Source organism: Choloepus didactylus, chromosome 8 (assembly GCF_015220235.1).
Source record: "Choloepus didactylus isolate mChoDid1 chromosome 8, mChoDid1.pri, whole genome shotgun sequence".
NCBI lineage: Eukaryota > Metazoa > Chordata > Mammalia > Pilosa > Megalonychidae > Choloepus > Choloepus didactylus.
In genome coordinates this window covers 67,765,423-67,782,035 of record NC_051314.1, presented here as the reverse complement: position 1 = coordinate 67,782,035, position 16,613 = coordinate 67,765,423, and the positions used below count along the sequence as shown (strand labels likewise).

General features: G+C 37.3%; 1 protein-coding gene across 6 annotated transcripts in view; it reads left to right on the top strand.

Annotated features, from left to right (window-relative positions):
- SRGAP1 (SLIT-ROBO Rho GTPase activating protein 1) overlaps window positions 1–16,613 on the top strand; it is a 313,329-nt gene that overhangs the window by 256,126 nt on the left and 40,590 nt on the right. For 5 of the 6 annotated variants that reach the window (XR_005218600.1, XM_037848384.1, XM_037848382.1 and 2 more), the window contains 5 exons: window positions 4,863–4,890; window positions 7,941–8,043; window positions 11,675–11,735; window positions 11,884–11,961; window positions 13,997–14,131. Coding sequence is in view for 5 of the 6 variants with exons in the window: in XM_037848384.1 (XP_037704312.1) it covers window positions 4,863–4,890; window positions 7,941–8,043; window positions 11,675–11,735; window positions 11,884–11,961; window positions 13,997–14,131 (405 nt within the window). In the remaining variant the exon portion in view is untranslated. Of the gene's footprint in view, window positions 1–4,862; window positions 4,891–7,940; window positions 8,044–8,582; window positions 8,617–11,674; window positions 11,736–11,883; window positions 11,962–13,996; window positions 14,132–16,613 lie in introns of all 6 variants that reach the window. The other variant, XM_037848383.1, reaches the window with a different exon arrangement.

Here is a 16,613-nt window from a genome sequence, read left to right as displayed (position 1 = left end):
AATGTTCATGGTATAATGGTTAAGAAGGAGAGCATCATTATTCTTAACAAATGCTTGCTGAAGTGTCACAGTGTCTGCAACTTACCTTCAAATGATTAAGAAAAAAGAGAGAAATGTAGGGGGTTGGCCAATGTGACAAAATGTTGGCATTTGGGAGATAAAAGCGTGTAGGGTATATGCGTGCTCCCAGTTCTATTCTTCAACTCTTCTGAAGGTTTGAACTTCAAGGGAAAAAAAAATCCCTTTCATCTTTGAATAGTTTTCTTACTTCAGCAAGCATGTTCTGTTTTTTCCGCCATCATAGTGTCATATAAAGTCTTTTATTTTTTCATTTTTCACAAATGTCTCTTATTTCAATGATGCCCCTAAAGTCAGTTGCCAGCCCAAAGGCATAAAGTATCCTAAGTGTAGATGAAGGCTTCTGGGCACAAGGACTGGACACCACTTTAGAAATCATAAATTTGAAAGAATTAAATAGTGGGCAAATTCACTCTTGGCACCACATGCAGACATGTGTTAATACACTTTATGTCACAGTCTCAAAACGTTTATTGTTCTCACTCAGCATAGATTTCTTATGTCTCCCAAAGAGAAAGCCCCAACTATTAAGATTATTTTACATTCATTATTGGATAGGACTGTATTTTAGCCAAGTTGCTGAATCCACACACCAGATTCCGTCTTTAACTGTTGAATTGTGTCAAGTTATGTTGTACCTTCTCAACACTAAGCCAGTATTCCTTTATCTGGGAATTCTTTCAATGGGTCGTGGTGTCTCAGTGACGCAAGTTGTGTCCAGGTCTACAAAGCTTTCACTGGTTTCAGTGTATTAAGAAACTAGACGGTTCTCATCCAGTGGGCAGCAGACATGCTTGCCTCTGCCCGTTTGTTGCACCCTACTCTGCACTCCAGCCTAGCCCTACATGTAAGGTTGCCAGTACACTAATTGCTGGCCACTGCCAAGGTTTAACACTGACAGCTTTGCCCAGAGAAAAACTGAGCATAGCTCACTGGCCCCACCTTTTACCTAGACCATTGTGAGCCTGCTGGCTTTCCATGCAAGCCCTCTTCATGTTAATAGGTTTACACCATGCTTGTCCCAAGGTGAGATAATCCAATGGCGAACGCTTAAGAAGGGGTCCCAGTCTGGGTTTGGCTAGATAAGGTTAATAGTAGAGGACTAAATGGGGCTTTGGGGGATAGTCCTGACTTTATATAGCAGTCACACCTCTGGATTATACTAGACTCGCTGCTACAAAAACTTCCTTCATAGTAAAACAAATAGAGCCTAACCCAGGACTTAGCAGTTGATTTTACACAGCTGAAACTGTAACTACAGACATGTGTTTGGCCTGTCTTGCTGTTTGCTTTTTGGCAGGCTACCAGCAGCCCAGTGAGTCCTTTGATTTACAACATTGCAAAGGGACTAGATTGGTCTCTTAAAGTGGCACCATCCAAATTCAGAATTCCAAACCTTTATATAAAAGTAATTATTGAAGAGGAAAGAAATACACGATGATCGAAGACCAAAATTATCACCATCGTCTCCCTCATTTTTACAGTAACACCATTATATACTTTTGTGATGTCATTTGTTTTTAAATTGGGGAAGTTAAATTGGGCACTGTAAATCAGATATATACATATATAAAAATGAGGGGAAAAAATGAGACACTGAATTTTTTTCTTTTTCTGTTTCAGTAATGAGCCTTAATTTCACATTGGCTTCTTTGTGGCAACATCTGAAGTTATGGGGGTGTAAATATCAGTGCAATTTTGCTAAACACAGAAAATCTGACGCTGGAAGCTTAGTTCCATGTTATATTGTTTCTAGACATTGGCGTAAGGTTCTGACAAAGGAATTAAATAGGGTATGCTTACACAATCCATTGTCTGTCTGTAGGAGTAAAAATATACTTTCAAAAGGAAGCTGATTGTGAATAATTATGTTTTTTTAGAAAAACACTGCAGTAGATGGCATTCTTAAGGAAGAAAAGGGGCTGGAAAGTGACACCAGGAGTCCTCATCATACATTCATCAGGGCAAGAAATCCAGGGTGTCTCTGTCCAGTTTGAGCTGTGCACATTTTAAATATTTATCATGCTTTTTATCTCAAATTGCCAACAAACCACATTTTGTTTTTTTCCTTTTAATATATGGAGATAAAATATCTTTAGCTATGAAAAATAATCCACTTAATAATTCTTAAGCGAAATTATAAGAGCAGCCTGAAGTAGGTGTTTGTACCAAGAGCGAGTTAATCCTGGATCAATTTTTTTCCCCCAAGTTGCTTGCATGTAGAGGTGGGGACAAAAGAGTTGTCTGTTGTTTTTAATAATTAAATAGCTTTCCAAACGAAGTGATTGAAATCTAATCCTCAGACCACTGGAAGCTTTCACATTTCTCAGGGAAGCAGATTCTTCTAAGTCTATGTGTTATTGATCTATGAACAATGACACTGATTAAAAAATAAAACCTCATTCATCAGTTGAGACACACTCAGAACTATTAGCTGAAAAAATGATGGATGTGGTGGTGTGGTTATGCTATGAATGATGTTTCTTGCAAAGCTGTTCTTGGTTCATTATTCAAAATGTATCTTTTATGGGTTTTAAATTTTTTATCTCATGCTACTAACCAGATGGATGAATGGATGGAGCAAAATAATTTTAAGCCATTTGGTATATGATCTTTTCCTAAGTCTAGAGAATATTTGGATGGGATATTTGAACAAAATAGCAAAATTTAGAAGTTATAAAGCATTTCATTTCTCAGGAATTATCATTAGCAGTAGTTTAAATCATTTGAAAGTCATTACTATAATCTTTCTTTTTCAATTCAGGTATTTAAAGATATTTACTAAAAATCCTCTTCAGTAATTGTATTTGGTATTAGTCATATGAATAGATAGAAATATAAGCTGTGATCCCTACCTTCTAGGATCTTTCAAAGTATCTTCCAGAAAGAAAAAAGACTTACATTCTTAAAGGGTAGTATAGGATAGTACCTGGGAGCTCAGGTCTGAAATTAAAACAAACTGGACCATAGGGCCAGACCCACCATGTACAGGCAGTGTGACCTTGGGCAAGTCACTTAACTTCAGGATGCTCAGTTTCCTCTTCTGTAAAATTAGGATAATAATAGAACCTATCTCATAAGGTTGTTGTGAAAATTGAGTTAACTTATAGAAAGTACTTAGAACAGTATCTAATAAATGTTAGACATTGTTGTTTTTATTTTTGTTAGTAATACATATTTTGCCATACTTTTATATTATAATAAAGTATACACCGTGATACAATAAAATACAGCACAGTCCGGATAGTTTCTTTGCCCTTGACCCTTTGCTAATTTTACTGACTCACCCTGGGTGATTTCAGCTAATTCCCATGGCATCCCAAATCTTTATCTCCAGCTCTGTCTTCTCTTCTGTGCTTTAATCCTGTATAGCCAACTCCCTATTGAAAGTTTCCATTAGGATATCCCACAAGGCACCACATGCCATACTTAGCTCCACCGTCTGCCCTCTCCCCTTTCTGTTAGCTTTAGATATTCTCTCCCACTTCTGAATAGCCATAAATTATCTGGGAATTCTGTGTCTACCTTCCCTTCTTTCTTCCCCAAAGAGGCAGAAGGTCAACAGAAGGAAGGAATTTGTAGTTAGAAGATAGGTCGAACTGAATAGAGGGGGAAATTTGGGTCTTTTCCCCACCCCCACTCCAAGTCATGGCCAAGAACAGATTATACCAACACTGAAGTGACCTGGATCTCTGATGAGAAAGGTTGGTTCAGAAATTGACCGTTGCTTCCTGTTTAGTAAATAGATACTAATCAAATGCTTCTATATTCAATAGAAGATAATATAGTAAAAGGTTCTGTTGTAGCCTAGGAATGTTCATTCACCAGCTTCTTCAACAATTGTTATATTGGCCTTACCCTACACATCTGAATCACTATATATATGACAGGCTGGGCTCCCCTGTTTGGTTTGTAACGTGACACCCCTTCTCCTCCCCACCCCACCTCCACCAGCTATATTCCCAAGGTATTCCGGAACCATATTATTGTTTTGCAGTCAAACAAACCGGTTGAATGTTTCAACTCTCCCACACCCCTTCCCACTGCTCCACCTGAAATGTAAGAAAGAGCAGGCAGCAACCAGAGAGGTATTTAAATTTGAAATTAGCTCAGATTGTAGGAGTACTACAAAAATAAAAGCCTGTTATTTAAAACATGTCAAGAAGCCCAAGTATATTAGAAGGGCCTCATGTTTTAAATGACAGAGAACTCTGGGAAAAGCTTTTAGCTTACAATTTGGTGAAATGTGGCATATTTTAATGTCCCAGTACTTTAATATCAGCTTATAGAAGGAAACTTCTCTCTCCCAGTCCCCCTGATTTCATATTACAGAAAGAACACCAACTTAATCTAAGAGAAATCAAGTACTCCCAACCCTGTTTGACCCCCTACTCCTCTCCTACCCACCAAGTATTAATCAAAACAGAGGGAATAACTAACATTAGAATCTTGGATATATTTTATTTGTATTTTGTCTTTGACCTAACAGTTGAGCTTGAACAGCTATTTCTTGCTTTAAAAAAAACAAAACCAAAACCAACTCCCTACCTCAAATTGCTATGAGAAACAATATATTATACAATGTGTTAAATTTTATGCATAGATTTTATGAGATATTTACTTTGAATTGTTTTTCTGTCTTTATATGCTAACCTCATGCTTTCTACCATAAAATGTAAAAGTTATTATAAACTTAGCATCTGAAAATAAGGAACAGATGATACATAAGATTACCAAATGCATTCCACTGATTCAATCCAATTATTTTAATTTTGTTTCTGCAGGTCATAGAGCTGAATATATGACTACAAGGTGGGAAAATACTTTGTTAACTCATATTGTATCTCATTTTCATTTTTCTTTGACAAGAAACAACCACCTAAATGTTGCAAGAATTAGCATATTTTGTTAATATACATGGAAGATAGTTTTGGCTTGACAAAACATAGCACCAAGAAATGGTTGAGGTTCTCATGAAACCAGATTTGTTCTGATATATCTAAGGATTTCCCAATGGAATTGCAAAGCTCTTTAGTAAGCATGCTCAGTAATAAGGGTCTAAGGCTATTGGGTCTTGGTTTATGTGAACCAAAGCACTTTAAGTTTCTAGAAATAAATCTGACAGGACTTTTGACTTGATAATTAAATTAACAAGCAATATTATGTGTATATTTTTCAGTTAGCAAGTAAAACATATGATTAGTTACTTCCTGCCTCTCGTTTTCCTTACGTCCTATAAAAGTTGTAACTATATTAAATACTCTTAGGATGTTGTCTCTCTACCTCTTTCTGGTTCACTTCCATATTTTAACTTTTAATTCCTACAACCACATTGCACATTGCAGTTTCTCTTTTTCTTTCTTCTTTTTTTCCTCCCATTCATGGAAGGATTTTGAAGCTACTACTGAGAAAGAAAAGTCTTTTGGGAAGCAGGTTCTGATTTGGGTTGGGGAAAGTTTGTGCAAGAGCCAGAAATTACTCTAATTGGCATAGCAAGACTGCACATTTGAAGTTGAGTTCTCTTTGAGGTAAGAGGCATTTGGAACACTGGTGTATCTGTTGTAGTAATTGGCAAGTTGGTTTTCAAGGTTCTATAATGTAACTGCTGGGCAATTTATTCATAAGCAAGCCCCTGTTATTTCTTGGGTGAACTAACCTGAAAATTGCAGTTACTGACTTTTCTAAACTTTACAAGAGAAAAAAAATTAAGTGTTTTTTTTTTTTTTTTTTCCTTCCCCACTACTTCAGTGACGAAGATGACTACTAGCTCCACATAGTAATATGCAGCTTAGGGAGTTTTTTTTCATACATAGTTTCTCTGCACTATCAATTATTTTACCTATTGTTTCAAAATTATAATTAATGTAAGGCACTTCCAAACAAAAAGGGGTTTTATAAAAGAAAGGAATACAGATATATTAATAATGAGAACTGCAATTGCCAAATAGGCTAGAAAGTCACATCAGTCTGACCAGTACATCCTTTCACTGAGGGCAATCTACATAGGAAGCCAAATTATCAGGAAGTTGTATGGGAGGTGCAGAATAAGTCATACAGTTCACATGTTGAGTGGTCTTGTGTGCAGAGTAGAGCTAGAACCATCGGCACACCAGACTACCTGATAACCCACCTCTGCCATGGAAATTATTCTGATAAGCACTTAGGAAGTTCATTTTAATCTGAAGTCCCTCTCACAAGTTTAGTATCTTCACATTTACCTCACACTCGAGAATCTTTGGGAGAGGCAGTTTTCAAGCCTTAGGTAGAAGATTCAAAAGATGTCCCTCCATTAGCTCCAACCAGTAATTACCCTGCACCTCCCCATTCATGCAGTAACAATTATCCAGCTTTGGCTCCAGCTACAGGATTTGCATGTCCTGCGAATCAGTGACCAAACAAAATAAGCCTGTCTTCTGAGCCTTTTGGCTTTATCAGCTGCTCCAGAATCCACCAAATATGAAACTCTGTTGGACTTAAAAATAACGAAGAGTCAGTGAAATCAAGCACATATGGTTAACTCATGGTTGGGTAGATTTTTGCTTTGTCTTGTTTTATACCTGCCAGGTCCCTTCCTCTATGAATGGCACAGAATTCAGTGTATATGAGATTTCAGAAATTTCAGCTTCTGTAGGATATGACATTCTGCTTGGTGGAAGGTTCCATATTTACCTGTAGACACTTGAAAAGGCTCCCTTTAACCTCCCAAGCACTGTGGGGCTTCAGGTGCTGCTTGTGCTACACCCCGTTAGTTATATGAGACCACCTGCTGGGAGATTCTTAAAATTTGGCTATGGAAGGTTGTCTCAGTATGTTTTTTCCTCTACCTCTCTTGATTTTTTGTGATAATTTGGTATGAATCTAGTGAGACTTCCACATAATTTCTTTGGATTTTTTCCTAAACTCTGGCCTTTCTGAAATTTGATGAACTAGAAAGGTAATTCTTCCTAGTGACTTTGTAGCTTAATGAAGGACTTTACCTACTTTCTAACTGTGGTGTACATTTGCATGTAAGCTTTGCAATTAAGTTTAAATTGGAGCTTCCAGAGAGAGCTTTTGGGACTTTTTTCACGTATTCCATCAGCACAGTTGTAGAACTTGAGTCAGATAATCCTGGACCTGTTTCCTGTAATGGGAGAGGGCCGAAGAGGTTTCCTCTCTTCAGTAAAGTGCAAGATGATACAGGGTTTCTATGTCAGAGAGACTGACTTAACCCACCAAAGCAACAGACAGACTGGAGATGGAGAGAGTTCACAACAGAATAAATGAGTGCATCTTTATGCTCTACCAACATTTAGGCAGTGGGATAGCTTATTCTAAAGAAATAATAATCCATGCGAGCCTTCACTTGTGTCCCATTAATGATTACTTTTGCATGAAATAAAATCCCATTAAAACCTGAGGGGTATTGAACAGATATGATGTTATTTGCATTGAAGAATTATGTTGGAACCAAAAGTCTTTATTTAAATTCTCACATTGATATCTATGAAAGCCTTCTTTCTAAGAGTTGTGGTGTCTTTTTATGACTCGTAAAACCAAAGAACTCAGGCCTGCTTTTTTAACATTTGGCCAAATAGCTCACAATTCCATTTGGTAATGCTTACCATTTTTAAACAAACTTGCAAATAAACAAATGCCAGCTATAACATATAGGAAAACAGTAGTTTCATTGAATAGCTTGTATGTTTCTTGAGACGTAAGTAAAAGTAAATAAATGGGAAGGGAGGCCCCTGCCCCCCCATGGGTAGGGGTGTGGGGTGAGCCCAAGAATTCTCTAGTTTTGTAATTTTGATATGACCTATAGGTGTTTCATTTATTGTTTGATTTCTGTCATGCTCAGTAATCATATTCCCTTCCCTTAGGCCTCCAAATGTTCCCCCTAAGCCCCAGAAACACAGGAAGTCCAGACCCCGCTCACAGTATAATGCTAAGTTGTTTAATGGGGATTTGGAAACATTCGTCAAGGTACTGGCACCAGCCATCTGGGTGGCTGATCTCCACACTTCTTACTATAATGGTCTCAGCCTCTCATAAGAGGAGGCAGGTCATTATGTCCAAGTCTGTCCTGGGGCTCTTTGCTTTCCCAGAAAATCAATATAATATTTCCTGAAGTCAGAGAGGAAAGAATATTTGGGTTGAGAGCTTTCAGAAGAGGGAATAAATGTGGGTGTTATTATCCTGGCAAAAGAGAAAGCCCCTCTTTCTTTATTAAAAAAATTTAAAAAAAAAGGCATAATTTGTGGGGAAATTAAAAAAAAAAACAGTAAAAAAGAAAACTGATCAAATATTTTGTTTTTACTAGTGCAAAAGAGATGACACCAAAAGCATTTTCAAAGTCCATTTGCTAGGCTAGCTCTGAAGAATAGCCAGACTTTTGATTTCCCATGACTTGAGGAATTCATTATATTGGATAAATTGTAAGACCCTGTAGTCTATATCTTGTATCTCTGCTGTGTTTACTCTCTGTCTTCTTTTTCATCCTGTATTTCTGATAATGCTTCTAGCCGAGGACGAAGAAACTCGCACACAAGACATCAGGTATAGTGCTAAAGGGAAGTGAGAGCATAGCCTCTTTTGCTCTTGGTATCATTTTCAAGTCATAGTCATGCTTGGCTTCAATTAGATTGTTTAAGGTCTTTAAAAGAAAAATGTTTGCCGCTGCAAATTAGACAGATTTATAAAAGGTTTTACTTAGAAAAGAACTTTAGAAATCACTGGCTTAAGAGGAATAATCTTCTCTAGTAAAAACAGATTAAGCTCTCAGTTTTTACGTTATATGTCTGGCAAATGTATCACATTTGAGTCAAGAGCTTTTATTAAGGAGAGTAATTGTTAATGACTGTACACACATTTAATCCTGGATTATGGGCCCAAGTGTAAATTACACAAAAAAGAGAAGAGCTTTTTTTCTCTTTCATAGCTAACACAGTATATGAAATGGGCTGAAATGTTCTGGAAGACTACATTTATGTGGAAAACTGCATCATTAATAACCTTTCTTAATGATATGATACAGTTATCTTACTTTCATGAAAGGCAGATCTGTTTATTGAATATGTGCACTAATGGTTAAAAAATAAATGTGTGTGTGCGTGCTTTCACCTGCATGCACGTAGCTAGATGCATACTTGCATAAAGAGATAGATTACAAACTTCAAGGCCTTAAAAATGAACCGTAACCCTGGAATTAAGTGAAAAGTCACTGAACAACTAAATCATAAACACAAGCCATAAGCCTTAAATCCAGAAGAGCCTATTAGCTCTAATTTAGTATCAAATTGTCATATTTGATTTTGTAGTTTCCCAGCCCATAGCTATAAGTAGAGGCAAATTAGATGCAGAAAGGGGAATGATAAAACAAAAGAAGGAAGATGTGCAGCTGATGGCCTAGAAGAGAAAGATAATCTAGAAAAGCTCAAAGAAGCAGCTGAATGATTTGTTATATTTGATAATACAGTATAAGAGTGGCTGATGATAGGAAAGCACATATTATATTTTTTAAAGATTTTTCATTAAGAACAGTCAAAGGAAACCAAATTTAGGTAATAAAAAAGGAGTAAACCAGTGATCTTGGGAAGTTCATTTATGTGAACTCTTTGCCATCCCAAGATGCCACGTTAATGACTTTTTGGTAATAACAGTAATTCAGAGCATACAGAGATCTCTACACTTCTGAAAAGTGTTTGACCAATTGAGATATCACTGTGAGACAGCAAGAGCTGTCTTTTTCCCATGAGGGATCTGAGGCACAAAGGGATTTGTTTGAATGGTAGGAGGCGTGCAGCTCATTGTTTCACGTCTTGTAAAATATTTTCTGCTAAAGCATCTGGCATCCATGAAATTAAATTAAAACACAGTCACAATCACATACTCATTAATTCTGACTACGAAATTCATTGTATCTGAATGAAATACGATAATAGCTAAAAGATTAGCAATTACCTGGTAAATGTAAAGTAAATACAAAAATATCTTTTAAATAATATGAAAATCTAAGACACTTTCATTTACGACTTTCTTGGTGCAAACATTTTCCTTTTAATAACCTTTTATTCTTTGTTTTTCTTTTTGTTTTTATACCAGGTTCAGCAACGGTACTAATATTCTCCGTTTTTCACCTACCTTTAAGTATTTGTTGCTCTTTTAGATTACAGTGTTCCATGAATTGTTTATACAAAGGTTACTCCCCTTTAAACACACTTGTATCTAAAAGAAAATTCTGCTCACATATGCAGTGAGTTTTAATGTAATTACATTGCTGTTTTGAGCCAAGTCCACATTAAAATTCTTTTTATTCTTAAGGCAGTTCTTTAAATTAATAAAATTTATGATCTTAAAACAAATTAAGTAATTAGAGAAGCTTAATACAGTCTCCAGAAGTAATTGGACCATTAACTGGTTTATACACTGATTAGATTGTCTTAAAATCTAAAATAAAACTATTCCTCAGAAAGTGTATTACCCACTGTAAGAATAGTAAAGAGTTTAAATTGTTGAACCACATTATTCCCAATACTTTCCCTGCCACTTAATGGGAAGGTTAGTGGATTCTGAATTCTTCTAATATATTAAGACAACCAAATTCTTGGATTCAGAATAAAATTTCTCATGAGTTAGTACCTGATGTCAGCTCATCATTTTTGAACTTCGATGTTTCCTTTAAAGATCTAATTCCTGCAAAAGCAGAGTCTTAAAAAGTACATGAAAAATAACTTTATGATCAGTAACCTTTTTCAACTACATGGAGTGCTTGGCATTAGTACATATTTAACTGTAACCTCAGCAGCTTCTTCATCTCATTTGTCATCCTATACATGTTTTAAAGCATTTCCAGAATTCACATTTGTTCAGTAGAGTACAGTGACTATATTACAAGAGGCCAAAAAATGTTTCTCCCTAAAAAACAAGAGCTATTGGAATGCACTTTTGTGCGAGTTTTTCTTAATTCTTAAAGCATGAAAAAATAAGTTCTGATGCAAACTAAATAAATACATGACACATGTTGTCAGTATCAAGTAAGCTGTTCTCGTATCATGCATTTGTAAAACACGGAAGCACTTTAATAACTGTTGTCAGCTGGAAAGTGCACTCTCAGGAATATGGTAGATAGGATCCTAAGATGGCCACAAGGTTGCCTTCAATAATAGTACAAGACAGTTCTAAGTATCTATGATTGTAATGCATAGAGTTCTTTCCAGGCCCATTAAAGATAGACTACTTGTCTAAATAGCCTTGAAAAAGTGAGTGATTCATTTATTCATTTTGGTATGTGAGCCTAAATACAAGTAGAAGAAGTGATTTTGCTTTTGACTTTTCTTGCTTAGAGGAGTAAAGCAAAAAAAGTAAATTGAAACAGGATTGCCTTAAATGTATTTAATTTGTTTTGCTCCAGAACTGAAATATACCTTTAATTATATATAAATTTTTTGCGTCTTTTTTTTTTTTTTTTCCTTGAGGAAGATTTTATAGTGGGTAGATTTAAAAACGATCATCTAAAGGGGTGAAAATCACTCTTTGCTCTTAAATGGTGTGCTTTATGTTTATGTGTGATGTATGCCTCCTCTTGAGATTAATTGGTTTCCATCTCTTTACTCAGGACTCAGGACAGATTATACCCCTCATTGTAGAAAGCTGTGTCCGGTTCATCAATCTCTATGGTAAGCCATAAACTCAGAATTCTTATAAAAAGCAATCCCTAGTAGTATTTAAGTACACACTGTCTTTCTATTTAACATTTATTTATCAGGAAAGGGGGACCTAGAGGATGTGATGGGATTTTTCATCTTTCCTTTCTGTTCTTTTCAGGTCTTCAGCATCAGGGGATTTTCAGAGTGTCTGGTTCACAGGTGGAAGTCAATGATATTAAAAACTCCTTTGAGAGAGGTAAGTGCATTTCTATCCCTTTAAGCAAACTATGTTAAAAAATCATCATTTTCTTTAGACTGAAGTGGTATACTCATTCTGTATAGCTTCAAAAACTTTCTTTAAGTATTTACTTCATTTTGGATGCTAAGGTAAGAATCCATTTAGAACAGCTGAGAACTGAAGCCAAAAAAAAAGGCTTTGTTTTCAGGTGTAGATAAGCATATGAGCTTTGCACCTGGTTTGGGATTGGTATCGATAATCCACGGCACACGTGTCAAAGATGGTCCATGAAAAGGTTTTGTGTGCCAGGGCAGCCCTTACTTGGGCCTAGCCAGCAGGTGTGAGAGGCAACTCATCCCAGCTTCCCACCTACTTCCCTTGACTGGAACTCTCTCCTTCGACTTACTACCATCCCCAGACTCCTTCTTGCAAACCCCGTTGGTGCCTCACTCTTGTTCGTGGTTAGCTGTCAACTAATTCCTGCTAAACTGTTAATTAATACATATGGATAGCAAAACCATAGTCTTCAGAGTTGGACAGACGTAGAATCAAATCAGACTCTTCCATTTACTAATTGCGTGGTTTGGGTCAGTTTACTCAACTCTTACTTTGGCCAGTTTCCTTATTGCAAACTTGCAGGATTTTCATGAGGATTAGAGCTATCACCCATGAAAATGCCTAACTCTTGCATGGTGGCTCTCAGTTATTAATGCTATCTAGTTACAATGATTTATATTGTGTGTACTCTGGATACCTCTGTACCTTCCTTCTTCTGACTAGCAGTCAAAGCCACGGTGCATTCACCTGGAGACAGAGCCACTCCCCCACATCCCATTTCTCTACCCACACTTGGCATAGTACCTTTCAAAGTTTGGAAACTTGGTTGAAGAGGTAAACCTGGGGCCAGATTGTTTTTCCTGTTCCAGATTCTCTGGCTGAGACGATGTGTGGAGCAGTGGAGCCTGGTCTCTTATCCTGACCGTACTCAGGACAATGAGTTGAAATGTGGTAAAACACCAAGTTCCCATGCCAGCCACCACAGGCAAAATGCTCTATTATTTTTCCTTGGAAGCTTCCCTGGTATTTGTTACTTATTTGTGACCTGATTAGGTGATGTTATCTCATAGTGGGCAAAAAATATTTTGGCAAATTCATATTCAGTGATTTCCCACCTGGGAGCAAGAAAGAGGGAACAACAGGTCCCAGAAAATAAACTGCTCCAAGAAGTAAAAAATAAATTAAAATACAATGCACAACTTTTGTGAATTTTAGGAGGGAAGAGCAGACCTGTGAATAAAAAAATGGAGTTTGATTTAAGGCTGCATATTATGAATTTCTTAAGAATTTTATCTCAGTTTAATTCTCAGAGATAAGAACTAACCTCTGCCAAGTTACATAATATTTTATAACTGCTTACCGTAGAGAACAATGTAAGTTTATATTTGTGATTTATTTTTAAATTGCCACTCTTTGTACCAAACTTCTTGATACTGTTGAAGAGTACATTTTCAAATTCCTATGTCTGATTTCACAGTCTTCTGCTCAAGGTGGCTCTCGGGGTGCTGTGAGCAACAACTGTGCCACTTTGGGAAACAGCTATTTATTCAATTACAGGTGTTCACAACTCAGTGAAACCTTTAGTATTTCTGATAAATTCTGATAAATTTCACTGACCCATATAGCACACAGACAGCCATATGTAGTATTTTTTCCCCAAGATGATAAGAAACCAGGAATAGAGTATTTGAATTCATATCAAACTAAGGTTATAGATTTTTGCTTTTAAAAAAGTTGGGTAAAATTATAAAGCCTACAGCACTTCTTTTTAAGGTTTGGGTAACTTGTAGAAAATTACTTGGTAGCAGAATATAAAACAAGCTTTATTTTAGCAACTATTTTTAGGTTAATCATGGGGTGGAATATCTAAACCAATTATTTTAATTTTAGTACCATATAATCTCTCATAAAGCATAATTAAGAGATACATGTATATATAGAAATGTGTGTGTGTGTATAGATACATGTTTTTGTTCAGAGTAATTTTTTTTTTTAGGTGAAAACCCTTTGGCTGATGATCAGAGTAACCATGATATTAACTCAGTTGCTGGCGTTCTGAAGCTCTATTTCCGTGGGCTGGAAAACCCCCTCTTTCCTAAGGAAAGATTTAATGATCTGATTTCTTGTATCAGTAAGTGGATTTTTTTTTTTTTCCTTGTTAGTCTTTTCCCCCCAGAATTGTTTCACTGATCAACTTCCTGGAAAAAGTAGTGGCCACCTCCACATGCAACCATCCCCCACCCCAGTTACCACCAAAGTTCTGAGACCATTTGTTTCCTTTCTGGATGGAGCATGAGTCATCCTTGCAGCTGTGGCTTCACCCTTAGCTGAGTGGGATTTGTTCCTGAATATCCCAGGTCCCATAGAGCCAAAGAACTTCTAGCTTGGTGGCTGGATTAAAGCCAAAAAGCAGATTTCAACAGGCTATGTGACAGAGGGAAGTTGTAAGCATGGGAATATATCTGTTTTTGTCTTTTGGTTCTTGGTTTTCTCAATCAATTTTAGGAGTAGGGTAATTTATGCTTCATTGAATGTTACTTCAAGAAATAAGGTAAGATGAGATGAATGACCATTATTCTGGTGCAGGAACACCATATGGTAATGTCTGTCATCAGCATCCTAAGCAAATAGGCAGAGTTGTTCTGGGAGTGTGATAATGTATTATGAAACCAATAATCATCGGCAGAGTAAAGCATTGCTGTTTTCTTCAATGGGGGTTTTCAACATTACTCTGAGGTAAGGTAAAAATAATTACGCTAGGAATTAGATATTAGCTATAATTGGGTACCAACATCTAAAATTGCAGTGCCCCTTGAAGTCCAAGTTCCCATGCAAGGGTCATTATTTTTGGTACTGTGATCTTCAGATCTGTTTGGTTCCTTTATTTGATTTCTATTTCTTTACCGATATTCTCTTCCTGTTCATCATTGTTTCCCTGATTTCCTTTAGTTCTTTGACCATGGTTTCTTTTAGCTCTCTTAGTATATTTAAGACCATTTTTAAAAGTCTTTGTCAGTTATGTCCAAAGTATGGCCTTCCTTATTGATGTTTCTAATGTTCTATCCTGCTGCTTTGGATTGGCCATTATTTGTACGTTTCTTTGTACGTTTTGTAATCTTTTGTTGAAAACTGTTCATTTTGTTATTTTAATGTGTTATAACTGGGATTTAGACTCTGAGATATTTGTTCCTTAAGCTTTTATTCAGTTAGTGTTATAACAGAGATTTCCTTGAATTTTAAAGACCTTTTCCCATCTTTGCAGATTGGCCTGTGCAAGTGCTCTCCTTCGAACTTAGCCATCCTAACAATGAGTTGTAGAGAACAGCCAAAGGTTAAAACATAGGGTCCTCCCCAGTCTTTTCTGCACATGCATCTTGTCCTGGGCAAGCTCGCATGGCCCTACGAATCCCTCCATTTACACAGATCCAAATGCCCCCTTTCCTCTAGGAAACACATTTCCTCATGGTCCCACGTACTGAATGTCTATGGTCAGCAATCCCTTGCCCCAGGAAGCCATAACTTGACTCCTTTCCCATAGTGTTCTATAGGAGAGCTCGGTGAGCTACCTTCTACATGCAGGGCAAGTTCTGAGATAGCAAGCCTGCAACGAGTGTCCTGGTTCAGTCTCTCAGGCCACTGCCAGACAGATTAGGCCAGATATACATGCAGCCAGTACGTGTACCAAGGTTATTCTGCTCCCTCCGGAACTGGGGCCAGGGACCCACGCTAGGAGTACAGGTCAGTTTTATGCTAAACTTGGGTAGTGATGGGAGTGGCCAGCAAGGTTGTCATGAGGTTTTCCAGCTATTTTAGATTGCCCTTTTCTTGAATGAGCAGTAGCCCTGTTACTGCAGCCCTTTAACTGTTTTCCAGAGCTTTGAGAAATATGGTTCTGCCAGTTTTAGCTTGTTGTTTAAAGCTTCTGTGGGGGACAGAGTCCTGGAGCATTTCACTCCACCATCTTGATGAGATCCCTCCTAGGCATCTGTCTACAGTTTACTTAAATCACACAGTGAGGACTTTCGTAAGAATCAAGCTCTATTCTTAATGGAGAAATTTGTCCCCCAACCCTTCCACCCCACGTGAGTCACCAAATCCTATTGACTTGACCTCAGAAAAAATCTCTCTACTCCATCCCTCCTTCCCCATCCCCACTGCATTTCCAACTGGGATTATTGTTACAGCCTCTTAAATGGAGTCTGCTTCTAGGTTTTGCCTTCACACACCCGCATCAATCCATCCTCCACACTGCAGGTAAATTCTAAAGAGCAAATCGAGTCATGTCACTGTCCCCTGTTTAAAACCTATTTCAGTACTTCCCACCTAAAATACAACTCCTTGGTATAGCCAACTCAGAGTCCTCCACTATCTGATCTCTTTCTACTTCTAGGCACTCATTTCCTGCCATCTCTATCCTGTTTTCTTACATTTCTATGATAGCAAACTGCCGGCATGCTGGGCCCTTTCACACCACCATGCCTTTGCCCATCCTGATTCCTCTTTCCTCTGGTGTCCCTGATAACCATTTAACATCTGCCACGAAGGCTCCATGGAATTGCCATTCCCCCAAGAATGCCGCCTTCCCTGCCACCCAGGCAGAGTTGATCAATTTC